The 22462-nt window shown below is 43.7% G+C and overlaps 1 protein-coding gene across 3 annotated transcripts in view; it reads right to left on the bottom strand.

Annotated features, from left to right (window-relative positions):
* The window catches only part of LOC106609762 (plexin-A4), a 491160-nt gene that overhangs the window by 125818 nt on the left and 342880 nt on the right, over positions 1–22462 (bottom strand). For all 3 annotated transcript variants that reach the window (XM_082977797.1, XM_082977795.1, XM_082977796.1), the window contains exons 6-9: positions 19681–19804; positions 12391–12544; positions 7258–7357; positions 6289–6403 (exon numbers count right to left, since the gene is read on the bottom strand). In XM_082977797.1, the coding sequence (XP_082833923.1) occupies positions 6289–6403; positions 7258–7357; positions 12391–12544; positions 19681–19804 (493 nt within the window). The remainder of the gene's footprint in view (positions 1–6288; positions 6404–7257; positions 7358–12390; positions 12545–19680; positions 19805–22462) is intronic.

Below are 22462 nucleotides of genomic sequence, written 5' to 3'. Positions count from 1 at the left end.
CACTTTAACATTTGTTAATATCCCCACTTCACTTTAGTATTTAACATTTGTTAATATCCCCACTTCACTTTTAGTATTTAACATTTGTTAATATCCACACTTCACTTTAACATTTGTTAATATCCCAACTTCACTTTTAGTGTTTAACATTTGTTAATATCCACACTTCACTTTAACATTTGTTAATATCCCCACTTCACTTTAACATTTGTTAATATCCCAACTTCACTTTTAGTGTTTAACATTTGTTAATATCCCCACTTCACTTTTAGTATTTAACATTTGTTAATATCCACACTTCACTTTAACATTTGTTAATATCCACACTTCACTTTTAGTGTTTAACATTTGTTAATATCCACACTTCACTTTTAGTGTTTAACATTTGTTAATATCCACACTTCACTTTAACATTTGTTAATATCCACACTTCACTTTTAGTGTTTAACATTTGTTAATATCCACACTTCACTTTTAGTGTTTAACATTTGTTAATATCCACACTTCACTTTTAGTGTTTAACATTTGTTAATATCCACACTTCACTTTTAGTGTTTAACATTTGTTAATATCCCCACTTCACTTTTAGTATTTAACATTTGTTAATATCCACACTTCACTTTAACATTTGTTAATATCCCCACTTCACTTTTAGTGTTTAACATTTGTTAATATCCCCACTTCACTTTTAGTATTTAACATTTGTTAATATCCACACTTCACTTTTAGTATTTAACATTTGTTAATATCCACACTTCACTTTAACATTTGTTAATATCCCCACTTCACTTTTAGTGTTTAACATTTGTTAATATCCACACTTCACTTTTAGTATTTAACATTTGTTAATATCCACACTTCACTTTAACATTTGTTAATATCCCCACTTCACTTTTAGTATTTAACATTTGTTAATATCCACACTTCACTTTTAGTATTTAACATTTGTTAATATCCCCACTTCACTTTTAGTATTTAACATTTGTTAATATCCACACTTCACTTTTAGTATTTAACATTCTCTCTCTCTCTCTCTCTCTCTCTCTCTCCCTCCCTCCCTCCCTCCCTCCCTGGCTCTTTCTAGGTGTCTCCATCTCTCCCCTCTCTCTCTCTCCCCCTCCCTCCCTCCCTCCCTCCCTCCCTCCCTCCCTGGCTCTTTCTAGTTGTCTCCATCTCTCCCCTCTCTCTCTCTCTCTCCCTCCCTCCCTCCCTCCCTCCCTCCCTCCCTCCCTCCCTCCCTCTTTCCCTCTCTCTCTCCATCTCTCTCCCTGGCTCTGTCTCTGCTCGTTCTGGAGGCATGTCTCCGTTTCAGTGCCATTTGATACTGTGTTGATGCCTGTTCTCCCTGCCATTCATCCTGACAATATTGGTCAGTCCCCTTGTTCTTTTGTTTGAGCTTTTAGCTTTTAACATTTGTTAATATCCACACTTCACTTTTAGCATTTGTAAATATCCACACTTCACTTTAACATTTGTTAATATTCCCACTTCACTTTTAGCATTTGTTAATATCCCCACTTCACTTTTAGTGTTTAACATTTGTTAATATCCCCACTTCACTTTTAGTGTTTAACATTTGTTAATATCCACACTTCACTTTTAGTGTTTAACATTTGTTAATATCCACACTTCACTTTAACATTTGTTAACCTCTTATGGCTAGGGGGCAGTATTTTCACGGCTGGATAAAAAACGTACCCGATTTAATCTGGTTACTAATCCTACCCAGTAACTAGAATATGCATATACTTATTATATATGGATCGAAAACACCCTAAAGTTTCTAAAACTGTTTGAATGGTGTCTGTGAGTATAACAGAACTCAAATGGCAGGTCAAAACCTGAGAGATTCCTTTACAGGAAGTGGCCTGTCTGACCATTTCTGGAACTTCTTTGCCATCTCTATCTTTTACTAAGGATCTCTGCTCTAACGTGACACTTCCTACGTCGTCCATAGGCGCTCAGAGCCCGGGAAAAACCTGAATGTCGTCATCCCAGCCCCAGGCTGAAACACATTATCGCCTTTCTCAAGTGGCCGATCAAGGGACTGTGGGCTTAGGCGCGTGACCTGACCGCCCCCGTCTTTGTGATTTTTTCCTCTGTTTGCCGAAAAGGAGATTCCCGGTCGGAATATTATCGCTTTTCTACGAGAAAAATGGCATAAAAATTGATTTTAAACAGCGGTTGACATGCTTCGAAGTACGGTAATGGAATATTTAGAATTTTTTTGTCACGAATTGCGCCATGCGCACGACCCTTCTTTACCATTTAGGATAGTGTCTGGAACGCACAAACAAAACGCCGCTATTCGGATATAACGATGGATTATTTTGGACCAAACCAACATTTGTTATTGAAGTAGCAGTCCTGGGAGTGCATTCTGACGAAGACAACAAAGGTAATGAAACTTTTGTAATAGTAAATCGGAGTTTGATCAGGGCTAAACTTGGTCGGTGTCTAAATGGCTAGCCGTGATGGCTGGGCTATCTACTGAGAATATTGCAAAATGTGCTTTCACCGAAAAGCTATTTTAAAATCGGACATATCGAGTGCATAGAGGAGTTCTGTATCTATAATTCTTAAAATAATTGTTATGTTTTTTGTGAACGTTTATCGTGAGTAATTTAGTAAAACATAATGTCCTAGGGTTGTCATCTGATGAAGATCATCAAAGGTTAGTGCTGCATTTAGCTGTGGTTTTGTTTTTTGTGACATTATATGCTAGCTTGAAAAATGGGTGTCTGATTATTTCTGGCTTGGTACTCTGCTGACATAATCTAATGTTTTGCTTTCGCTGTAAAGCCTTTTTGAAATCGGACAGTGTGGTTAGATAAAGGAGAGTCTTGTCTTTAAAATGCTGTGAAATAGTCATATGTTTGAAAAATTGAAGTTTTTGTATTTTTTGAGGAATTTGTAATTCGCGCCACGCCTATCATTGGATATTGGAGCAGGTGTTCCGCTAGCGGAACGTCTAGATGTAAGAGTTAATATCCCCACTTCACTTTTTGTGTTTAACATTTGTTAATATCCACACTTCACTTTTAGTATTTAACATTTGTTAATATCCACACTTCACTTTTAACATTTGTTAATATCCACACTTCACTTTTAACATTTGTTAATATCCACACTTCATTTTAACATTTGTTAATATCCACACTTCACTTTAACATTTGTTAATATCCACACTTCACTTTTAGTATTTAACATTTGTTAATATCCACACTTCACTTTAACATTTGTTAATATCCCCACCACTTGGCAGCCCCTTCCTTAGTATTTCGTTAATATCCCCCCGGGCCCACTTCACTTTTAGTATTTGTTATTAATAGCCACACTTCACTTTTAGTATTTAACATTTGTTAATATCCACATTTCACTTTTAACATTTGTTAATATCCACACTTCACTTTTAGTATTTAACATTTGTTAATATCCACACTTCACTTTTAGTATTTAACATTTGTTAATATCCACACTTCACTTTTAGTGTTTAACATTTGTTAATATCCACACTTCACTTTAACATTTGTTAATATCCCCACTTCACTTTTAGTGTTTAACATTTGTTAATATCCACACTTCACTTTTAGTATTTAACATTTGTTAATATCCACCCTTCACTTTTAGTATTTGTTAATATGCCCACTTCACTTTTAGTATTTGTTATTAATAGCCACACTTCACTTTTAGTATTTAACATTTGTTAATATCCACATTTCACTTTTAACATTTGTTAATATCCACACTTCACTTTTAGTATTTAACATTTGTTAATATCCACACTTCACTTTTAGTATTTAACATTTGTTAATATCCACACTTCACTTTTAACATTTGTTAATATGCCCACTTCACTTTTAGTATTTGTTAATATCCACACTTCACTTTTGACATTTGTTTTTGTTCCTTCCAAACCCATTCTTTTCACATTGACATGGTTGTGGTCTGGTTACAGTTGGGACTGCCAATGCCTTTGGAACTAGTGCCAATTACATGTGTCAATGAACGTCTCTTAATAGTTCCATCCAATTCATCAGATAGATGCTGACAAACTCCTGCTCTGATCCAGCTCGTTAGGGGCCTGTTTGGCCAGGAAATCAACCTGCAGGACTTTGATAGGTTTTAATATCATGATTACATATTTCATGGGTTTCCATGTCCCCCAGGGAGGTTGTAGGTAGAGGTTCCTCTGATGTGAAGACGTGTGTGGTGTTGTAGCATGACACCACAGGCAGACAGAGGGGAAGACAGGAGGGATGGAGGAAGAAAAGTATTTGATGCCCCCCTCGTTCACCTCAGACAACCCCAGAACACATACAGTAGATAAAATGGCCCAATGTTGGGAAAATAAAGCTTTTGTAAATCTGAATATACACTAGTAGCTACGGATGCACACAAATAGTGTTTATTCACATAACAAATGACATATCTGGGAGAGGGGAGCGTGTTCATGGTTTAGATTAGTGAGTTTTTACGTGGGGCTGTCTGCGGCCATTTTGGATTGACATTGTTTTCCATGTCAACAACATGAGCTGAAAAGCGGAGTTCGCGGGGCAATGCAATATCCCGTTATAGTCTGAGCAGCTCCTGCCTGTCCACTCCCATCGGTTACCCAATGACAACAAAGCACGCCGTGGACTCCGGCCTAGCTAGCTTTAGTGATTTATCTTTGTGCATACTAACAGGGGGCTCAGTCAGCGGGAGGCCTCTGCATCACGTCGCTCATTACGAAACATCAGCGGATTACCCAGATCGACTTCCTGAAATCCCTTCATTGGAATAATATAGTGAAATGCATCTATCCCAGGGTCGCCGCGAGGGGCCATCCCACTTGTCTGAGCAAAGTTGACATGTCATTGTCTTCTGCTTGGAGCGGTGGAGGGTTGGGGGAGTGTGTGTGTGTGTGTGAGTGTAGGTTTATGTGTCTATGTGCGCGTGCACCCGCGCATGCGAGGCAAATCCATTAATTCGCAGTGACGTTGAACGTAGCGACAATCCCCGACCCCCAATCCCGAGGTTAATTAAATCCAAATGAAGCTCGTTAGGCGGACAGAAACACCTGCTTTTTAAAACAACAGTCAAACAAAAACATGTCGGGGAGAGATGTCATTAACATGCTAATGCTAAATCCCCCCAGCTTTATTTGGGAGCTGGGTTTTTTGTCAGTCAACACAATGAGAAGAATCCTACTATTATCCCTGGGTCAATATTGACCACCAACACGAGTGTTAATTGGATCCTGAAACGCCAAGCTAAGTTTCACGTACTCTCGGAGAAGTTCTCCCACAGTTCAAAGAGATAATGAATATCTAATTATATATTTTTTTATTCCAGCTACGTTTATACACGTTGCATGTGCTTGAATCGCTTGGGGGCAGAGATGGTGTTCTAATGTGGGATTCTAAATCATGGAGCATAAAACTCATCAAAAGAGGAAAACCCTCCCTGAGCTTGTTCCTGCTTGTCGTGGAGCACCTGGCAACAGACATCAAGACAGGGGTCTTCATCATGGATGCCCTGAGGGCCAGATTAACTACACAGTTCCTCCCCATGCTGCCCTCCTGCCATACCTTCCTTCAACACCACACAACCCATACACACACACACACACACACACACACACACACACACACACACACACACACACACACACACACACACACACACACACACACACACACACACACACACACACGCACACACACACACACCCACACACACACACACACACACACACACACACACACACACACACTCCCAAACACGCAACCACACACACCCTCAAGGCCGGTGTGGTGCCAGGGAGAGAATCCAGGCCTGTTTTGTAGCTCATCAAGCTTCACAGTAAAGATGTCTAATTACAGTGAGTCCTGCTTCAAAGGGAATAGGCCAGTGCCAATACTATTGATAATTCACATGAAATAAGCTGTCATTGGGAATAGGGCTGGGAAAAGGAAATGTTTCATTTTTATTAGATTTGGTGGGTCTGTAATCATCTTCTTGGGAGAGAAGGATAAGCATAGAAAGCCTGAGCCAGATATATCAGATTAAGTATGGTACTGTAGCTGACTACTTTGCTTTACATGATGCAGGATATACAGTAAGTATGATCCTATCATAAATACTGTATGTTTGCTGGTTTATAATGATATGATCACTCACAGCCTGTATTATTCAAGATATTCACAAGTGAACCAATGAGGATGCTACATCCTGAATCTCAATAGCCAATGAGACATCATAATCAACTAACGTATACTCTTGACCCTTGACCTCTGAAATTACCTCTGGCTTCTTGACGCGTCCCTCCTGGAAGGAGCAGGTGCGTGGGTCGTGGGTGCAGTCGTGTCTGTATTTACACCAGTGGCACTGGTAGGGGCTTCTCACACATGACAAACACCTGAGAGAGGAGAAGGAGAGAGTAGAAGGTGAGACGAGTATGAGAGAGGAGAGAGGGGAAGGAGAGAGGAGAAGGAGGAGGTGAGAGGAGTAGGAGAGAGGAGAAGAAGTAGGACAGAGGAGAGAGGAGAAGGAGAGAGGAGGAGAAGAGAGGAGAAGGAGAGAGGAGGAGAAGGAGAGGAAGGAGTGGAGGAGGGGTAGGAGAGGAGAGGGGTAGGAGAGAGGGGAGAGAGAGGAGAGTAGGAGGGGGGGGGGGCAGAGGAGAGAGGAGTAGGAGAGAGGGGAGATGAGAGGAGAGAGTAGGAGAGAGGAGTAGGAGAGAGGAGAGAGGAGAAGTAGGACAGAGGAGAGAGGAGTGGGGGGGGGTGAGGGGGGTAGGAGAGAGGGGGAGAGGGGGTGGAGAGGAGAGAGGGTAGGAGAGAGGGGAGGAGGGGGGTAGGAGAGAGGGAGGAGAGGGAGGAGGAGAAGGAATAGGAGAGAGGAGAAGAATAAGGAGAGAGGAGTAGGATAAAGGAGAGAGGAGAGGGTAAAAGGAGAGAGAGCGAGGAACAGGAGAGAGAGAGTGAAGAACAGGAGAGAGCAATAAAGGCAATAAATTCCTAATCATGGCAAACTTCTACAGATAAGCTAATCATAACCCAAACAATGATCAGATGAGTATGTGAAATTCTTTGAGTCAAATAATTCGTATTTCTACACTATGTCACTATGACATTATTTTAATATTCTTTAGTTATGGGTATCAAACATCAATGACATGTTACAGTTTCTAATGATATTTTCAACACTTACTTTAAAAAAAATGTAATAAGCCTGTAATTCTGACTGTATCTGAGACTAGACATGTAGACTTACGACTTGTGGACGCTGCAGTTGTAGAACACAAAGCTGGTGTTGGCGAAGACCAGGCCCGTCTCCTTGGACTTGAGGTAGAGCTGAACTATCTGGTGATCACCTGGAGGGAGGGAGGGAGGGAGTTGGACCACTCTAACATATTAGATTACCTGGGATATATTCACTAGCAACCAAACAGAACCAAACAGAAGCAAACGGAACCAAAAAGAAGCACATGGAACATAACGGGTTTGTCGTATAGAAACTCTTGTTTTTGTTGTGAAATGTTTTCTGTTGCAAAACATTTTTTAACTGTTTGCAAAGGTGTGCACTAATGATTACACCCCAGAGCACCTCAACCAATGGGAGGGGCTGACTGATTTTATGTCTATATCTACTATATCAGAGATGTACTGACTCTAGTATCTCTAGTCTGAATTATATATCTACTATATCAGAGATGTACTGACTCTAGTATCTCTAGTCTGAATTATATATCTACTATATCAGAGATGTACTGACTCTAGTATCTCTAGTCTGAATTATATATCTACTATATCAGAGATGTACTGACTCTAGTATCTCTAGTCTGAATTATATATCTACTATATCAGAGATGTACTGACTCTAGTATCTCTAGTCTGAATTATATATCTACTATATCAGATAAGTACTGACTCTAGGATCTCTAGTCTGAATTATATATCTACTATATCAGAGATGTACTGACTAGTATCTCTAGTCTGAATTATATATCTACTATATCAGAGATGTACTGACTCTAGGATCTCTAGTCTGAATTATATATCTACTATATCAGAGATGTACTGACTCTAGTATGTCTAGTCTGAATTATATATCTACTATATCAGAGATGTACTGACTAGTATCTCTAGTCTGAATTATATATCTACTATATCAGAGATGTACTGACTAGTATCTCTAGTCTGAATTATATATCTACTATATCAGAGATGTACTGACTCTAGTATCTCTAGTCTGAATTATATATCTACTATATCAGAGATGTACTGACTCTAGTATCTCTAGTCTGAATTATATATCTACTATATCAGATAAGTACTGACTAGTATCTCTAGTCTGAATTATATATCTACTATATCAGAGATGTACTGACTAGTATCTCTAGTCTGAATTATATACCTACTATATCAGAGAAGTACTGACTAGTATCTCTAGTCTGAATTATATATCTACTATATCAGAGATGTACTGACTAGTATCTCTAGTCTGAATTATATATCTACTATATCAGAGAAGTACTGACTAGTATCTCTAGTCTGAATTATATATCTACTATATCAGAGATGTACTGACTAGTATCTCTAGTCTGAATTATATACCTACTATATCAGAGATGTACTGACTAGTATCTCTAGTCTGAATTATATATCTACTATATCAGAGATGTACGGACTAGTATCTCTAGTCTGAATTATATATCTACTATATCAGAGATGTACTGACTCTAGTATCTCTAGTCTGAATTATATATCTACTATATCAGATAAGTACTGACTAGTATCTCTAGTCTGAATTATATATCTACTATATCAGAGATGTACTGACTAGTATCTCTAGTCTGAATTATATATCTACTATATCAGAGAAGTACTGACTAGTATCTCTAGTCTGAATTATATATCTACTATATCAGAGATGTACTGACTAGTATCTCTTGTCTGAATTATATATCTACTATATCAGATAAGTACTGACTAGTATCTCTAGTCTGAATTATATATCTACTATATCAGAGAAGTACTGACTAGTATCTCTAGTCTGAATTATATATCTACTATATCAGAGATGTACTGACTAGTATCTCTTGTCTGAATTATATATCTACTATATCAGAGATGTACTGACTCTAGGATCTCTAGTCTGAATTATATATCTACTATATCAGAGATGTACTGACTAGTATCTCTAGTCTGAATTATATACCTACTATATCAGAGATGTACTGACTAGTATCTCTAGTCTGAATTAAATATCTACTATATCAGAGAAGTACTGACTAGTATCTCTAGTCTGAATTATATACCTACTATATCAGAGATGTACTGACTAGGATCTCTAGTCTGAATTATATATCTACTATATCAGAGATGTACTGACTCTAGGATCTCTAGGTTAATGGAGGTGTCTACAGGGACAGTCTGTCTGCTCCTGTCCTTCTGTCTGGTTTCCTAATGAAGGACTGTGTGTTAATGGAGGTGTCTACAGAGAGAGTCTGTCTGCTCCTGTCCTTCTGCCTGGTTTCCTAATGAAGGACTGTGTGTTAATGGAGGTGTCTACAGAGAGAGTCTGTCTGTTCCTGTCCTTCTGCCTGGTTTCCTAATGAAGGACTGTGTGTTAATGGAGGTGTCTACAGAGAGAGTCTGTCTGCTCCTGTCCTTCTGTCTGGTTTCCTAATGAAGGACTGTGTGTTAATGGAGGTGTCTACAGAGAGAGTCTGTCTGCTCCTGTCCTTCTGCCTGGTTTCCTAATGAAGGACTGTGTGTTAATGGAGGTGTCTACAGAGACAGTCTGTCTGCTCCTGTCCTTCTGCCTGGTTTCCTAATGAAGGACTGTGTGTTAATGGAGGTGTCTACAGAGAGAGTCTGTCTGCTCCTGTCCTTCTGCCTGGTTTCCTAATGAAGGACTGTGTGTTAATGGAGGTGTCTACAGAGAGAGTCTGTCTGCTCCTGTCCTTCTGCCTGGTTTCCTAATGAAGGACTGTGTGTTAATGGAGGTGTCTACAGAGACAGTCTGTCTGCTCCTGTCCTTCTGCCTGGTTTCCTAATGAAGGACTGTGTGTTAATGGAGGTGTCTACAGAGACAGTCTGTCTGCTCCTGTCCTTCTGCCTGGTTTCCTAATGAAGGACTGTGTGTTAATGGAGGTGTCTACAGAGAGAGTCTGTCTGCTCCTGTCCTTCTGCCTGGTTTCCTAATGAAGGACTGTGTGTTAATGGAGGTGTCTACAGAGACAGTCTGTCTGCTCCTGTCCTTCTGTCTGGTTTCCTAATGAAGGACTGACTCCATGTTTAATTCAACAGGCCGACACAGACATCTCCTCCCCCAAAGACAGAAAGAGAAAATTGTCGTCTCCCTCCCTCTCTCTGTCACTCTTGTCTTCTTCTATCCTTCTTCGCTGCCTCTCTCTGTCGCTCCGGTCTTCGTCTCTGTTCCCTCTCTTCTCTCTGTCACTCCCGCTCTCTCTCTTTCCCTCTTTCCCTTTGTGTTTCTCCTGTCTTCCTATCCCCTCTCTCTCTCTCTCTCTCTCTCTCTCTCTCTCTCTCTCTAACAAAAGGGGTGAATCGTTCATCAATCATTGTAAAGTGTGGCTGACAATGAATCTGTCCTCATTAGAGCACCTAAATGTTACCTTGATGCCTGCTAGGCTGCTATCACTAGCTCACTACCCCCTCCCTGCAGGGCCCCTCGGCCTCTCTCTCTCTGACACTGCCTGAACAAGATGGCTGAACAAGATGGCTGCCTAATGAGGTACTCCATCCCTATCCCTTAGTATGGCGTTTCCTAAAGGACAAAATACACATAGACGTGTGTGTGTGTGTGTGTGTGTGTGTGTGTGTGTGTGTGTGTGTGTGTGTGTGTGTGTGTGTGTGATTGAGTTCAGAGTTTGGTGTGAAGGTGTGTTTACACCCTTTGTAATAGCCTATGTACACTGTAAGTGCCCCCCCCCCCCCCCATACTGTAAGCAGGGGTTTAGTGTGTGTTAGGCCTCAGTGGGTCCCTCAGCCCTGTAATTTCATGGTGGCCTGCTTGCCCCACTCCCTCTCCTCCAATACTTATAGGTGTTATTATTCATGCCATGCTGTACACAATCCCACCGTTGGGCTCTCACCCACCCGAGGCCACTGCCAAAAAGCCAGTCATCTGCTAATTTAGCTAGTGTATGGCTATCCTAGATAGAGTCCCAAATGGCACCCTATTCCCTATGTAGTGCACTACTTTTGACCAGGCTCTGGCCAAAAGCACTACATAGAGAAACGGGTGGCATTTGGGACGCAGGCTCAACATCAACAATGAAAGTGTCCATGTGAATGGCCCTTCTCTCTCTTCTAAGGCCTTTAGTCCTTCCCACCTTTACATTAGGTTAGCAGCTTTCTCTCCAGCTCCTGTTCATTTACCTTGAAGACTGATGTAGAGAAAATTATTTAAAAGCCATTCGCTAAATGCGGTAAACTAATAAACATCTGCAGAGTATTTGTAGGAGGAACAATTCAGGGGGTTTTCTTCTTTTTTTCTCTTTAGCAGCATTAGCGTTATGCCAATGTGAAGCAGCAGCTAGCGTTAGCGCTCCCTTACTACTTTTGAGGAGGCGTTAGCTTAGCCAACGTGAAGCAACAGCTAGCGTTAGCTCTCCCTTACTTCTTTTGAGGAGGCATTAGCGTAGCCAACATGAAGCAGCAGGTAGCGTTAGCACTCCCCTGCTTCTATTGAGGCGCGGCAGCGTCTTCAATATCTCCACATGGAGACGTCTGGGTATTATGAAAGATTACCAGTCCACCAGACAGCCGCCCAGATGTGTGCCGTTTTCAATTATACCTGGGTTAACCAACCACATCTAGGAGGAGAGAAGCGAGGGATGAGAGAGGGACAAGAAAGCTTATCTCGGAGAATGGCAGCGGGATTCATTTTCAACCGCTCCTCCCCATCACTTTGCCTTCGAAATGAGTCCTGGAGAGGTGGAGTGATCTGCCCGCGCTCAGGGCTATTGGGGTCCCACATGTCTCCTGCAGTTCTGACTGCATACCTCCTCGGTGAGAGAGTAAATAAACCCTGACGCTCTGTAATGACGGTTGTTTGGATGACTAAACACGTCCTAGGGCGCTGCTCCGAGGGCTTCCGGGCTACGATGGGTAACAGGGAATGTAACCCCAGGCCACATGAAGACCCAAATGAGACGCAAATCAGTTCCCACATTTAGCAGGTCCCTGGCTTAATGAGTTAGTGTTTTGGCTTCATACTTAAACTAGTTAGTGTTTTGGCTTCATCAGTAACACCTCCATTAGTGTCAATACACTCATGTAACCCACGTAATAAAAAAATTATAATAACATACTCAAAAGAAAAACCGAGCTCTTTGATTGGTCTGTAATCAGTCAGGTATCTTATGTTACAGACCTTTGTCTACGATAATGCGAGGCACCTCCTTCTCGGCAGGCGAGCTGCACCTGATGCGGTTCCCCTCCACCAGACCGTCCATCTCAGCCAGGTCCTCAAAGGTACAGTTGACCCCTGCAGACAACTCTGGGACGTTATGGGCCTCCAGGATCAGCTGTGGAGAGAAGACAGGGGGGGGGGGGGTTACATATGGCATCAGGGGAGAAGAGCGGAGTAGAGGGAGGGGGTGGAACGGTCCTGTGTTGCTCAGTCAGTAGAGCATGGCGCTTTCAATGCCAGGGATGTGGGTTTGATTCCCACGGGGGATCAGTAGGAAAATATATGCACTCACTACTGTAAGTATCTCTGGATAAGAACGTCTGCTAAATGACTCAAATTGCATGAGAATTGGGAGATATTCCATTAGTAGAATTGAGAGATACAGCGATGGGATAGATGAATGTATAGTGTCATCTGATGGTGGAGGGATAGATGAGGGGGAGAGAGGAGGGAAAAGAGGACCGCTGGGGGTAAGGATCCCCTGTAGACATACCATACCGTGATAAAGCCACAACATTAAGGGTTCAGTGAGTAGCAGTTCACCCTACATCACATCACACATCATTATAGGCTCTGGTGTCCCAAATAGCACCCTGATCCCTATGTAGAGCACAACTGTTGATCAGGTGGCCCATATGGCTTGGTTCAAAAGTATTGCACTATATAAGAAAAAGGCTGGCATTTGGGACGCATACTATATTAGCATATCACAACAGAAACATCAACATGACAGGATGTCTTCAGAGAGGCAGGAAGTCTTTCCTGTCCAGAGGACCATCTACGGCTCTCGCTGACTCACCCATCCATCAAGTCATTCTGACATGAATACCTTTTCAATGGACATGGGAGAGAAGGAGAGAGTGAAAGAGAGAAAGTGAAGGAGAGGGAGAGAGAGAGAGTGAAGGAGAGAGTGAAAGAGAGAAAGTGAAGGAGAGGGAGAGAAAGTGAAGGAGAGGGAGAGAGAGTGAAGGAGAGAGAGAGTGAAGGAGAGAGAGAAAGTGAAGGAGAGGGAGAGAGAGAGAGTGAAGGAGAGAGTGAAAGAGAGAAAGTGAAGGAGAGGGAGAGAAAGTGAAGGAGAGGGAGAGAGAGTGAAGGAGAGAGAGAGAGTGAAGGAGAGAGTGAAAGAGAGAAAGTGAAGGAGAGAGTGAAAGAGAGAAAGTGACGGAGAGGGACAGAGAGTGAAAGAGAGAGAGAGAGAGAGTGAAGGAGAGAGAGAGAGTGAAGGAGAGAGTGAAGGAGAGGGAGAGAGAGGGAAGGAGAGGGAGAGAGAGAGAAATAAAAAGACAAGGAGAGAAGAAGACAGCAGGACATGTTTGTTGAGCATCAGCTCTGTGTTTTACAAAGCCTGCTGGCGATTCTTTGACTGTTTGTCATCTGGTGAACAGTTGGAGGCCAATGCCCTCCTTGCTCTGTCCCCCCGGGCTACCCACCATGCCCTGCGGCAGGCCGCGCCAATTTCACATCTCACATCTACGAGTACATATGCCCTGAGAGAGAGGGAGGGAGGGGGGAAGGAGGGAGGGAGGGGAGGAGCTAGGTGGAAAGGGAGAGGAGGAAAGTGAGAGGAAATTAGGTATGGGGGGGGGGGCAGAAATGAAGGGAAGAAAGAGGCAGGATGAGAAAAGGAAGGAGAGAAAGAAAGAAACAGTGAAACAAGTATGCAAGCAGGCATGAGGGAGGGAGGGAATGAGGAAGAGAAGGATGTAGATTCCTGTTGTTGATAGTGCTTCGTAAACTGCTCTCCTCTCTAAAGAGCAGAGGATGAGTGGGGGGGGGGGACTTCACAGACTTGACGAGTAGAAAAATAGTGTCCTTGAACAAGTGAGAAAGGGGGAGAAAAATATGAATGGGGTCAAGAACAAAATATAAATATTGAGGTGGCAAATAGAGGAGGCCTTGCATCCATTCTGCTGTTGGCCGCAGCACATTTATAATACGGCGCCAGAGAAGCTCCTGTACGGTGCGAGAAGGGCTGACCTGGACTGTTTTTATATTGCTGTTTAGTGTTTAATGAAAAGTCTTAGGCTGTCGCTCGGCACCGTACAGATACAGGAGCTTCCCTATTACTGTAGAGGAGCCACACGCAGCCAGGGTCGGAGACACAGCCCTCTTCCCACTTCATTTCTTTTTCCTTTTAAGGAGCAATGTGGCGCAAGTTTTCTTCAATTACATTTGGAGCCCTAACCCGCGCCCTAACCCGCGCCGCCCGGGCCTAAACATGAGTAGGAAAATAAGCTGTGTTCCGTGTCAATTGAATCACACACACACATGGAGAGAAATAGGTTCTCGCGTCTCTCCTTAATACAATGCGTCTCGCGTGGAGGATATGATGCGATAGATCGTATTGGCTTGGGTTGCCATAGGGACACAAAGAGGAGGATGGTGATCTGGGGGTGGTTCATTTAGATGCATACTGTACATGCCTCCTTGATTTGTATGACTGTGGCAGATTATGACAGCTGAATATACGATGCATTATACTATAATAACACACGGTTATCTTATGACTGTCATCCACTGAGAACAGAGTGTGAGATTCCGAATGCCTTTTGGAATCCTATTACAATGTGTGAATACATCTATTGTCACAAGCTGTGAGCATATTTGAATTCTCACTGTAGTGAGAGACAAGCAGACTGGTGACAAGTCATTATCTTCTCTTCTCTGTCTGGAGGCATGTGAATACAGACCTACAGCAATATACTTGTAATAACACTAACAGTAGAGTCCAGACCTCCTCTGTGAAGCTATTAGAATGGTATTTTATCTCAACAGGGAGCGATCTGGTCAGTTTACTAGCACCTGCTCTAGGAAGTCTTTATAGGATGGCTGTTATATCTACAGACAACAGCCCCAGAGATACTCTTATACAAATGCAAGAGGAAAAGCTAATGGGCAAATAAGAAAAAAAACACATCAATGCTTTTATGAGAGAAACTCTAGTTTCAATAGCCAAAACCCTCTACGTGTTGAGAGTCCTCTGTAGAAGGCTCCAGCTTATCTTTTTAAACAAATATTTAATAAGTTAAAGGTCAAGGACTGGCCCTGCCTGCCCGCCCAGTCTTACCAATCAATTGGATGGGAGATCTGTTGCATAGAGAAAGGTTAAACACTCTCAAAACTCCAAGGCAGTGTGTGTGTGTGTGTGTGTGTGTGTGTGTGTGTGTGTGTGTGTGTGTGTGTGTGTGTGTGTGTGTGTGTGTGTGTGTGTGTATACACACTCTCGCTCTCCATGAATATGATTATTATTATTATTATTACACCCATGGAGCTGAATGTTCAGACAGTACCCTGAGAGTAGTATCTGTACATGACCTTACCCTTCCTGATTTACGTTTATATACTTGGCCAGCAGAGATTAAAAGCAATCTCATATCCCCATTACGTATAAAATGGGATTGAAATGACACCGTAGATTGTTGGTATTCAAAGTTGGAGGGGGAACTGCAGTGGGGCTGTCAAAATAAAAAATAAAATATATTCTTTGGGGTGTGGGGGGTCTAAAATTAACAGCACAGAATATTGAGAAAGATCATTTGAAAAATTCAACTTGATTGAGGGAATGTAGTTATTGGTTGTTTTTCATTATAATAAGACATGAAAATGTAATGAATTGAAGGTTACTTGTTGGTGTAAAAATCTAATTTAAGTTTGTGGTATTATTTTGGGGGTGGGGTCATGATAAATGATTACGAAAATAATGGGGTCCCCAGAAATTCCTGAGGATAAAATGGGGTCAGAGCTGAAAAAGTTTGAATACCACTGTCATAGATGGACAGGTGGATGCAGTATACTGCATTTATTGGAGTACTGTTCTACAGTCTAGTCCTACAGGACACACATATCCAGCCAAGCACACAAAAATTGAATTTAGTTCCAAGCATGAACATAGCTAAAGAGAACTGGTGGACATTTTTCTGCTGTCACCCCTATCCGGAGAGGGTTTGGCTAGTGTCCTGGGGAGTGTTTGTGTTCAGTAATCTGATTGGCGCCTGGTGGGTGGTGCTGGGATTACACAGGAAGAAAGAGGGAGAGGCTACGGCCTGCTTTGATGGGTTTACTGACACACGACACAACACACACACACACACACACACACACACACACACACACACACACACACACACACACACACACACACACACACACACACACACACACACACACACACACACACACACACACACACACACACACACACACACACACACACACACACACACACACACACACACACACACACACACACACACACACACACACACACACACACACACACAGCGTCCCTCAAAGGAGCTGCCCAGATCAGCAAGACTCATACAGTCATACAGCAACCTAAGATAGCAGAGGTGTTAAGACAGCAGACTGACCAGTAGACACCTCTAGTGTGTAGGGAGAGGTGTTAAGACAGCAGACTGACCAGTAGACACCTCTAGTGTGGAGGGAGAGGTGTTAAGACAGCAGACTGACCAGTAGACACCTCTAGTGTGGAGGGAGAGGTGTTAAGACAGCAGACTGACCAGTAGATACCTCTAGTGTGGAGGGAGAGGTGTTAAGACAGCAGACTGACCAGTAGACACCTCTAGTGTGGAGGGAGAGGTGTTAAGACAGCAGACTGACCAGTAGACACCTCTAGTGTGGAGGGAGAGGTGTTAAGACAGCAGACTGACCAGTAGACACCTCTAGTGTGGAGGGAGAGGTGTTAAGACAGCAGACTGACCAGTAGACACCTCTAGTGTGGAGGGAGAGGTGTTAAGACAGCAGACTGACCAGTAGACACCTCTAGTGTGGAGGGAGAGGTGTTAAGACAGCAGACTGACCAGTAGACACCTCTAGTGTGGAGGGAGAGGTGTTAAGACAGCAGACTGACCAGTAGACACCTCTAGTGTGGAGGGAGAGGTGTTAAGACAGCAGACTGACCAGTAGACACCTCTAGTGTGGAGGGAGAGGTGTTAAGACAGCAGACTGACCAAGTAGACACCTCTAGTGTGGAGGGAGAGGTGTTAAGACAGCAGACTGACCAGTAGACACCTCTAGTGTGGAGGGAGAGGTGTTAAGACAGCAGACTGACCAGTAGACACCTCTAGTGTGGAGGGAGAGGTGTTAAGACAGCAGACTGACCAGTAGACACCTCTAGTGTGGAGGGAGAGGTGTTAAGACAGCAGACTGACCAGTAGACACCTCTAGTGTGGAGGGAGAGGTGTTAAGACAGCAGACTGACCAGTAGACACCTCTAGTGTGGAGGGAGAGGTGTTAAGACAGCAGACTGACCAGTAGACACCTCTAGTGTGGAGGGAGAGGTGTTAAGACAGCAGACTGACCAGTAGACACCTCTAGTGTGGAGGGAGAGGTGTTAAGACAGCAGACTGACCAGTAGACACCTCTAGTGTGGAGGGAGAGGTGTTAAGACAGCAGACTGACCAGTAGACACCTCTAGTGTGGAGGGAGAGGTGTTAAGACAGCAGACTGACCAGTAGACACCTCTAGTGTGGAGGGAGAGGTGTTAAGACAGCAGACTGACCAGTAGACACCTCTAGTGTGGAGGGAGAGGTGTTAAGACAGCAGACTGACCAGTAGACACCTCTAGTGTGGAGGGAGAGGTGTTAAGACAGCAGACTGACCAGTAGACACCTCTAGTGTGGAGGGAGAGGTGTTAAGACAGCAGACTGACCAGTAGACACCTCTAGTGTGGAGGGAGAGGTGTTAAGACAGCAGACTGACCAGTAGACACCTCTAGTGTGGAGGGAGAGGTGTTAAGACAGCAGACTGACCAGTAGACACCTCTAGTGTGGAGGGAGAGGTGTTAAGACAGCAGACTGACCAGTAGACACCTCTAGTGTGGAGGGAGAGGTGTTAAGACAGCAGACTGACCAGTAGACACCTCTAGTGTGGAGGGAGAGGTGTTAAGACAGCAGACTGACCAGTAGACACCTCTAGTGTGGAGGGAGAGGTGTTAAGACAGCAGACTGACCAGTAGACACCTCTAGTGTGGAGGGAGAGGTGTTAAGACAGCAGACTGACCAGTAGACACCTCTAGTGTGGAGGGAGAGGTGTTAAGACAGCAGACTGACCAGTAGACACCTCTAGTGTGGAGGGAGAGGTGTTAAGACAGCAGACTGACCAGTAGACACCTCTAGTGTGGAGGGAGAGGTGTTAAGACAGCAGACTGACCAGTAGACACCTCTAGTGTGGAGGGAGAGGTGTTAAGTGCCAGCAACACAACACAATCCCAGCTGATTCCATACACAATATCAGATCAGCTGGTAGGGTATGCTGTATCTAAATAATACCCACCCAGTGGGCAAAACGGAGTGAAATTATGTGATTATTTTATAACCAGTGTTATGTTCACTATGATGTCATTGAAAATCTCCCGCCAGGGAGGTTTTCAGTAGCCTCGTACGAACCATCCTGATCTCGCGAGCTTCCATTCTGTTTCAGTGTAGCGAGACCAGGATGGTTAGTACGAGACCAGGTTTTTAGTGCCAGCAAAACAGCATCACCCCCAGTGATTCCATGAACAATACCAGAGCAGCAGCTACACAGCGTCTATATAACCCCCATCACTGATCATTACGCGGAAGTCTGTGGAAGCCTGGAAGCCAACGATAATAACGTGTTGTCTAGATAGACAGAGACAGAACACAGCTGCAATATACAGATGATTAGATGATGGTTAGGTGGCATGAGGTAATGCTAAGGGAAACCCTGGCCTTGATGGACAGATCTGTAAGGACCTGTGACATATGAGGGGATAATTACGTTATGGCCATTGGCTAAAGATGATTCCCCAGGCTTAACCGTGTTAGTGAGGCACAACATCAATACCTTCAACTATGACATGGTTCATTGGACCGCTAAAATGGTTGGGCGTCTCCTGTTTTTTTCCTAATCAGATTTTTCTGATGTGACCGCTCATTCAGTCATTGGATGCAATACCAGATGATGGTGTATTGTATACTGATATGGTTTCTGGTCACCATAGTAACTGTAAGCCTACTAAAATGCAATAATATCGCTCATTGTGCCAGACACTTCTTTTTCATTTTAGACTGGTCAGGTTCAGTGGGGCACGAAATGAGAGAAAACATTTCAAAACGGAGGAGGCGCTATCTGAAGATGTCCAATAAGAATGCCAATATTACATTTTTTCGTCTCAAAAGGTTTTCTGTTTTCGTGCCTAGTGGACAGGACCCAGGAGGAAGTAGTGTTTTGACCACACTTTGACCGTGCGAAGTGGTCACCACTCACCGTGACACTGAACTGGGACACTGAGATGTTGCTGGGGTGGACGCTGAGTCGGACGCACTGCTTGATGTCCCAGGCGAACCGCCGGGGCTCGGCCGAGCGCTCGCATTTCTCCTTCCTGGTGCACCTGTGGGAACACAAAGTAACAGAGGGGGGAGATTATTCACCGTAACACCCGTCGCAGCCTTCAGTCAACCCCATTGGAGTCTCGTTCACATGGCTTGTCCCACCTGCTGAGCGCCTGGGAAACCAGAAGAATGTTAGTTACCTGTGTGAAACAAGTGAAAATACCTGGGGTGATATTAATACGGAGACATTCATCATATTTCTACCAGAGCTTTATCCACGGATACTGGCCATTCACTGTGACTGGACAACCCTAAAACAATGGCCGCCTCTATTTGTGGAAGTGGAGCTGCTCTGTTGGGAGAAGGGGGACAGGCTCTGTCTTTGTGAGGCCATCTTAATGAGGGGCATTCATGGGCAGTGCCAAGTGCAGGTGGGGGGGCGGGGATGTGGAGCAAGGGATGGATTACCCCCCTCTTAATCCAGGGCCAGGTGGTCTAATCCATTCCCATTGTATTATGTGAGTTGGTAAATAGACCTAACTCCCTCTTTCTCTCTGCTTTTGTCCCTGGGAGAATTCTGTAGTTCACGTTTCCACACAGTAGTATCTGTTGACAGTGGGCCGCTGCTACTGGTTTACATTCCCAAAGCCACACCATTACTACATCTAAATGGCTGTATTATTTCAGCAGCAGGTATAGGGAACGCCTCTAACTCCCATGAGACACAGATATTCACACAGAGAGGCTGGGAAAACTGGCAAACCTGGGTAAAGAGTACAGACACCTGGGTAAAGAGTACTGACACCTGGGTAAAGAGTACTGACACCTGGGTAAAGAGTAAAGACACCTGGGTAAAGAGTACAGACACCTGGGTAAAGAGTACAGACACCTGGGTAAAGAGTACAGACACCTGGGTAAAGAGTAAAGACACCTGGGTAAAGAGTACAGACACCTGGGTAAAGAGTACAGACACCTGGGTAAAGAGTACAGACACCTGGGTAAAGAGTACAGACACCTGGGTAAAGAGTACAGACACCTGGGTAAAGAGTACAGACACCTGGGTAAAGTAGAAAGACACCTGGGTAAAGAGTACAGACACCTGGGTAAAGAGTACAGACACCTGGGTAAAGAGTAAAGACACCTGGGTAAAGAGTACAGACACCTGGGTAAAGAGTACAGACACCTGGGTAAAGAGTAAAGACACCTGGGTAAAGAGTACAGACACCTGGGTAAAGAGTACAGACACCTGGGTAAAGAGTACAGACACCTGGGTAAAGAGTACAGACACCTGGGTAAAGAGTACAGACACCTGGGTAAAGAGTACAGACACCTGGGTAAAGTAGAAAGTAAAGAAAGTATGGATATACTCTCATGACACTTTATATCAACTACCAAAAGACCATTGTACTGTACCTACCATTCCGCGGCGCGACGCTCCACTATAAACCCTAACCTCCTCCTCCATTAAATCCCCGTAAAACCTATTCTGTTTAATCCTCGTTGATTTAAACAAAGTTCTCAAGCAATTAACAGCAAATCCCACAGAGAGCCAAAGTCCTCAGAGAGAATGATAGAAGGGACTTCTGGGAGGCTGGGTGACGGCTGAGATACAATAATACCTTCCACAGTAGAAGCTTTTCATTGGGGGGGGACGAGATGTGTCTGCATTGTGAAGTTTTAAGCGACCTAGCGTGGAGAAAAGAAGCCGGCAGACAGAATGGAAGAAGAAGTAATCTGCTTCGAAGTGAAAGAAGAGAGAGAGAAGAGAGAGAGAAGAGAGAACAGAAGAGAGGAGATTTAGGGAAGGCAACAATCATTCAGAGGCTTTTCAATAGTCTTTTTCTCAGCTCCTCCACTAAGCAGGTCTGAGAAGGCTTTAACCAGAGAGCTTCCCTTTGTGTTCTCCATCAGGCCTCCTGTTCCCCATTGTACTGCTGATTTAATAAACCCCACAGTACACAAAACCCCAGAGAGAATACAGGTATACACTCCTACACACACACACACACCTGAGTGCTTGTACCTGCATGGGTGTTGAATGTATTTGATTCAGTGCTGATGTGTTTGGAGTGGGTGTGTTGGCTACGGGTTGGTTCTCACCACCAGTGTCTATGTGTGTCTATGCGTGAGCGTGCGTGTGTGTTAGTTACACCAAATTATGCAGAGAGAAGAAGATGAGTGAGACAGAGAGGTGAATAAGGGTACCATGCAGAGCGATGTAGGGGAAGTGAACCAATCCTGTTGCTTGGTGGCTCAGAGAACTTCTTCAGGAGAGAAAGCTCTATTTCATGCTGTTAGCTCACCTGCCAGAAGCCTTTTCTAAAACATCACAAGTGTCAACTCTAACAACCTCTCTCTTTCCTTCTCCTTCTTTCCTTCAGTTTGTGATTAAAGGGAACCTGAATGAATAATGTGATATCTCCCCCTGAAACCACCTGGTAATGGTACGGTCCGACCACAGAGGGCAATTTGGCTAGCGGTGCAATCACAATCAATAGAGGGGGGTTCTCAGGGTTGCCATTTTAGGGTCTGAAAGCTATGGGGTAGCATGTGTCTGTGAAATCTGACATGAATCCCTTTGACACTTGTGGGATAGTGCACTTTAATTTAATAGGGCACTGCTTTTAGGAGTCATAAACAAGGGCGCTCGTAATGCCCTGAGGGCGTTTTATGACATCATCTCTGTGGGACTCGCGGGGCGTCTGTAAATGACGGGG

Source organism: Salmo salar, chromosome 07, assembly GCF_965601325.2.
Source record: "Salmo salar chromosome 07, fSalSal1, whole genome shotgun sequence".
In the NCBI taxonomy this organism is placed as follows: Eukaryota; Metazoa; Chordata; class Actinopteri; order Salmoniformes; family Salmonidae; genus Salmo; species Salmo salar.
This window is presented reverse-complemented; position numbering and strand designations above follow the sequence as displayed.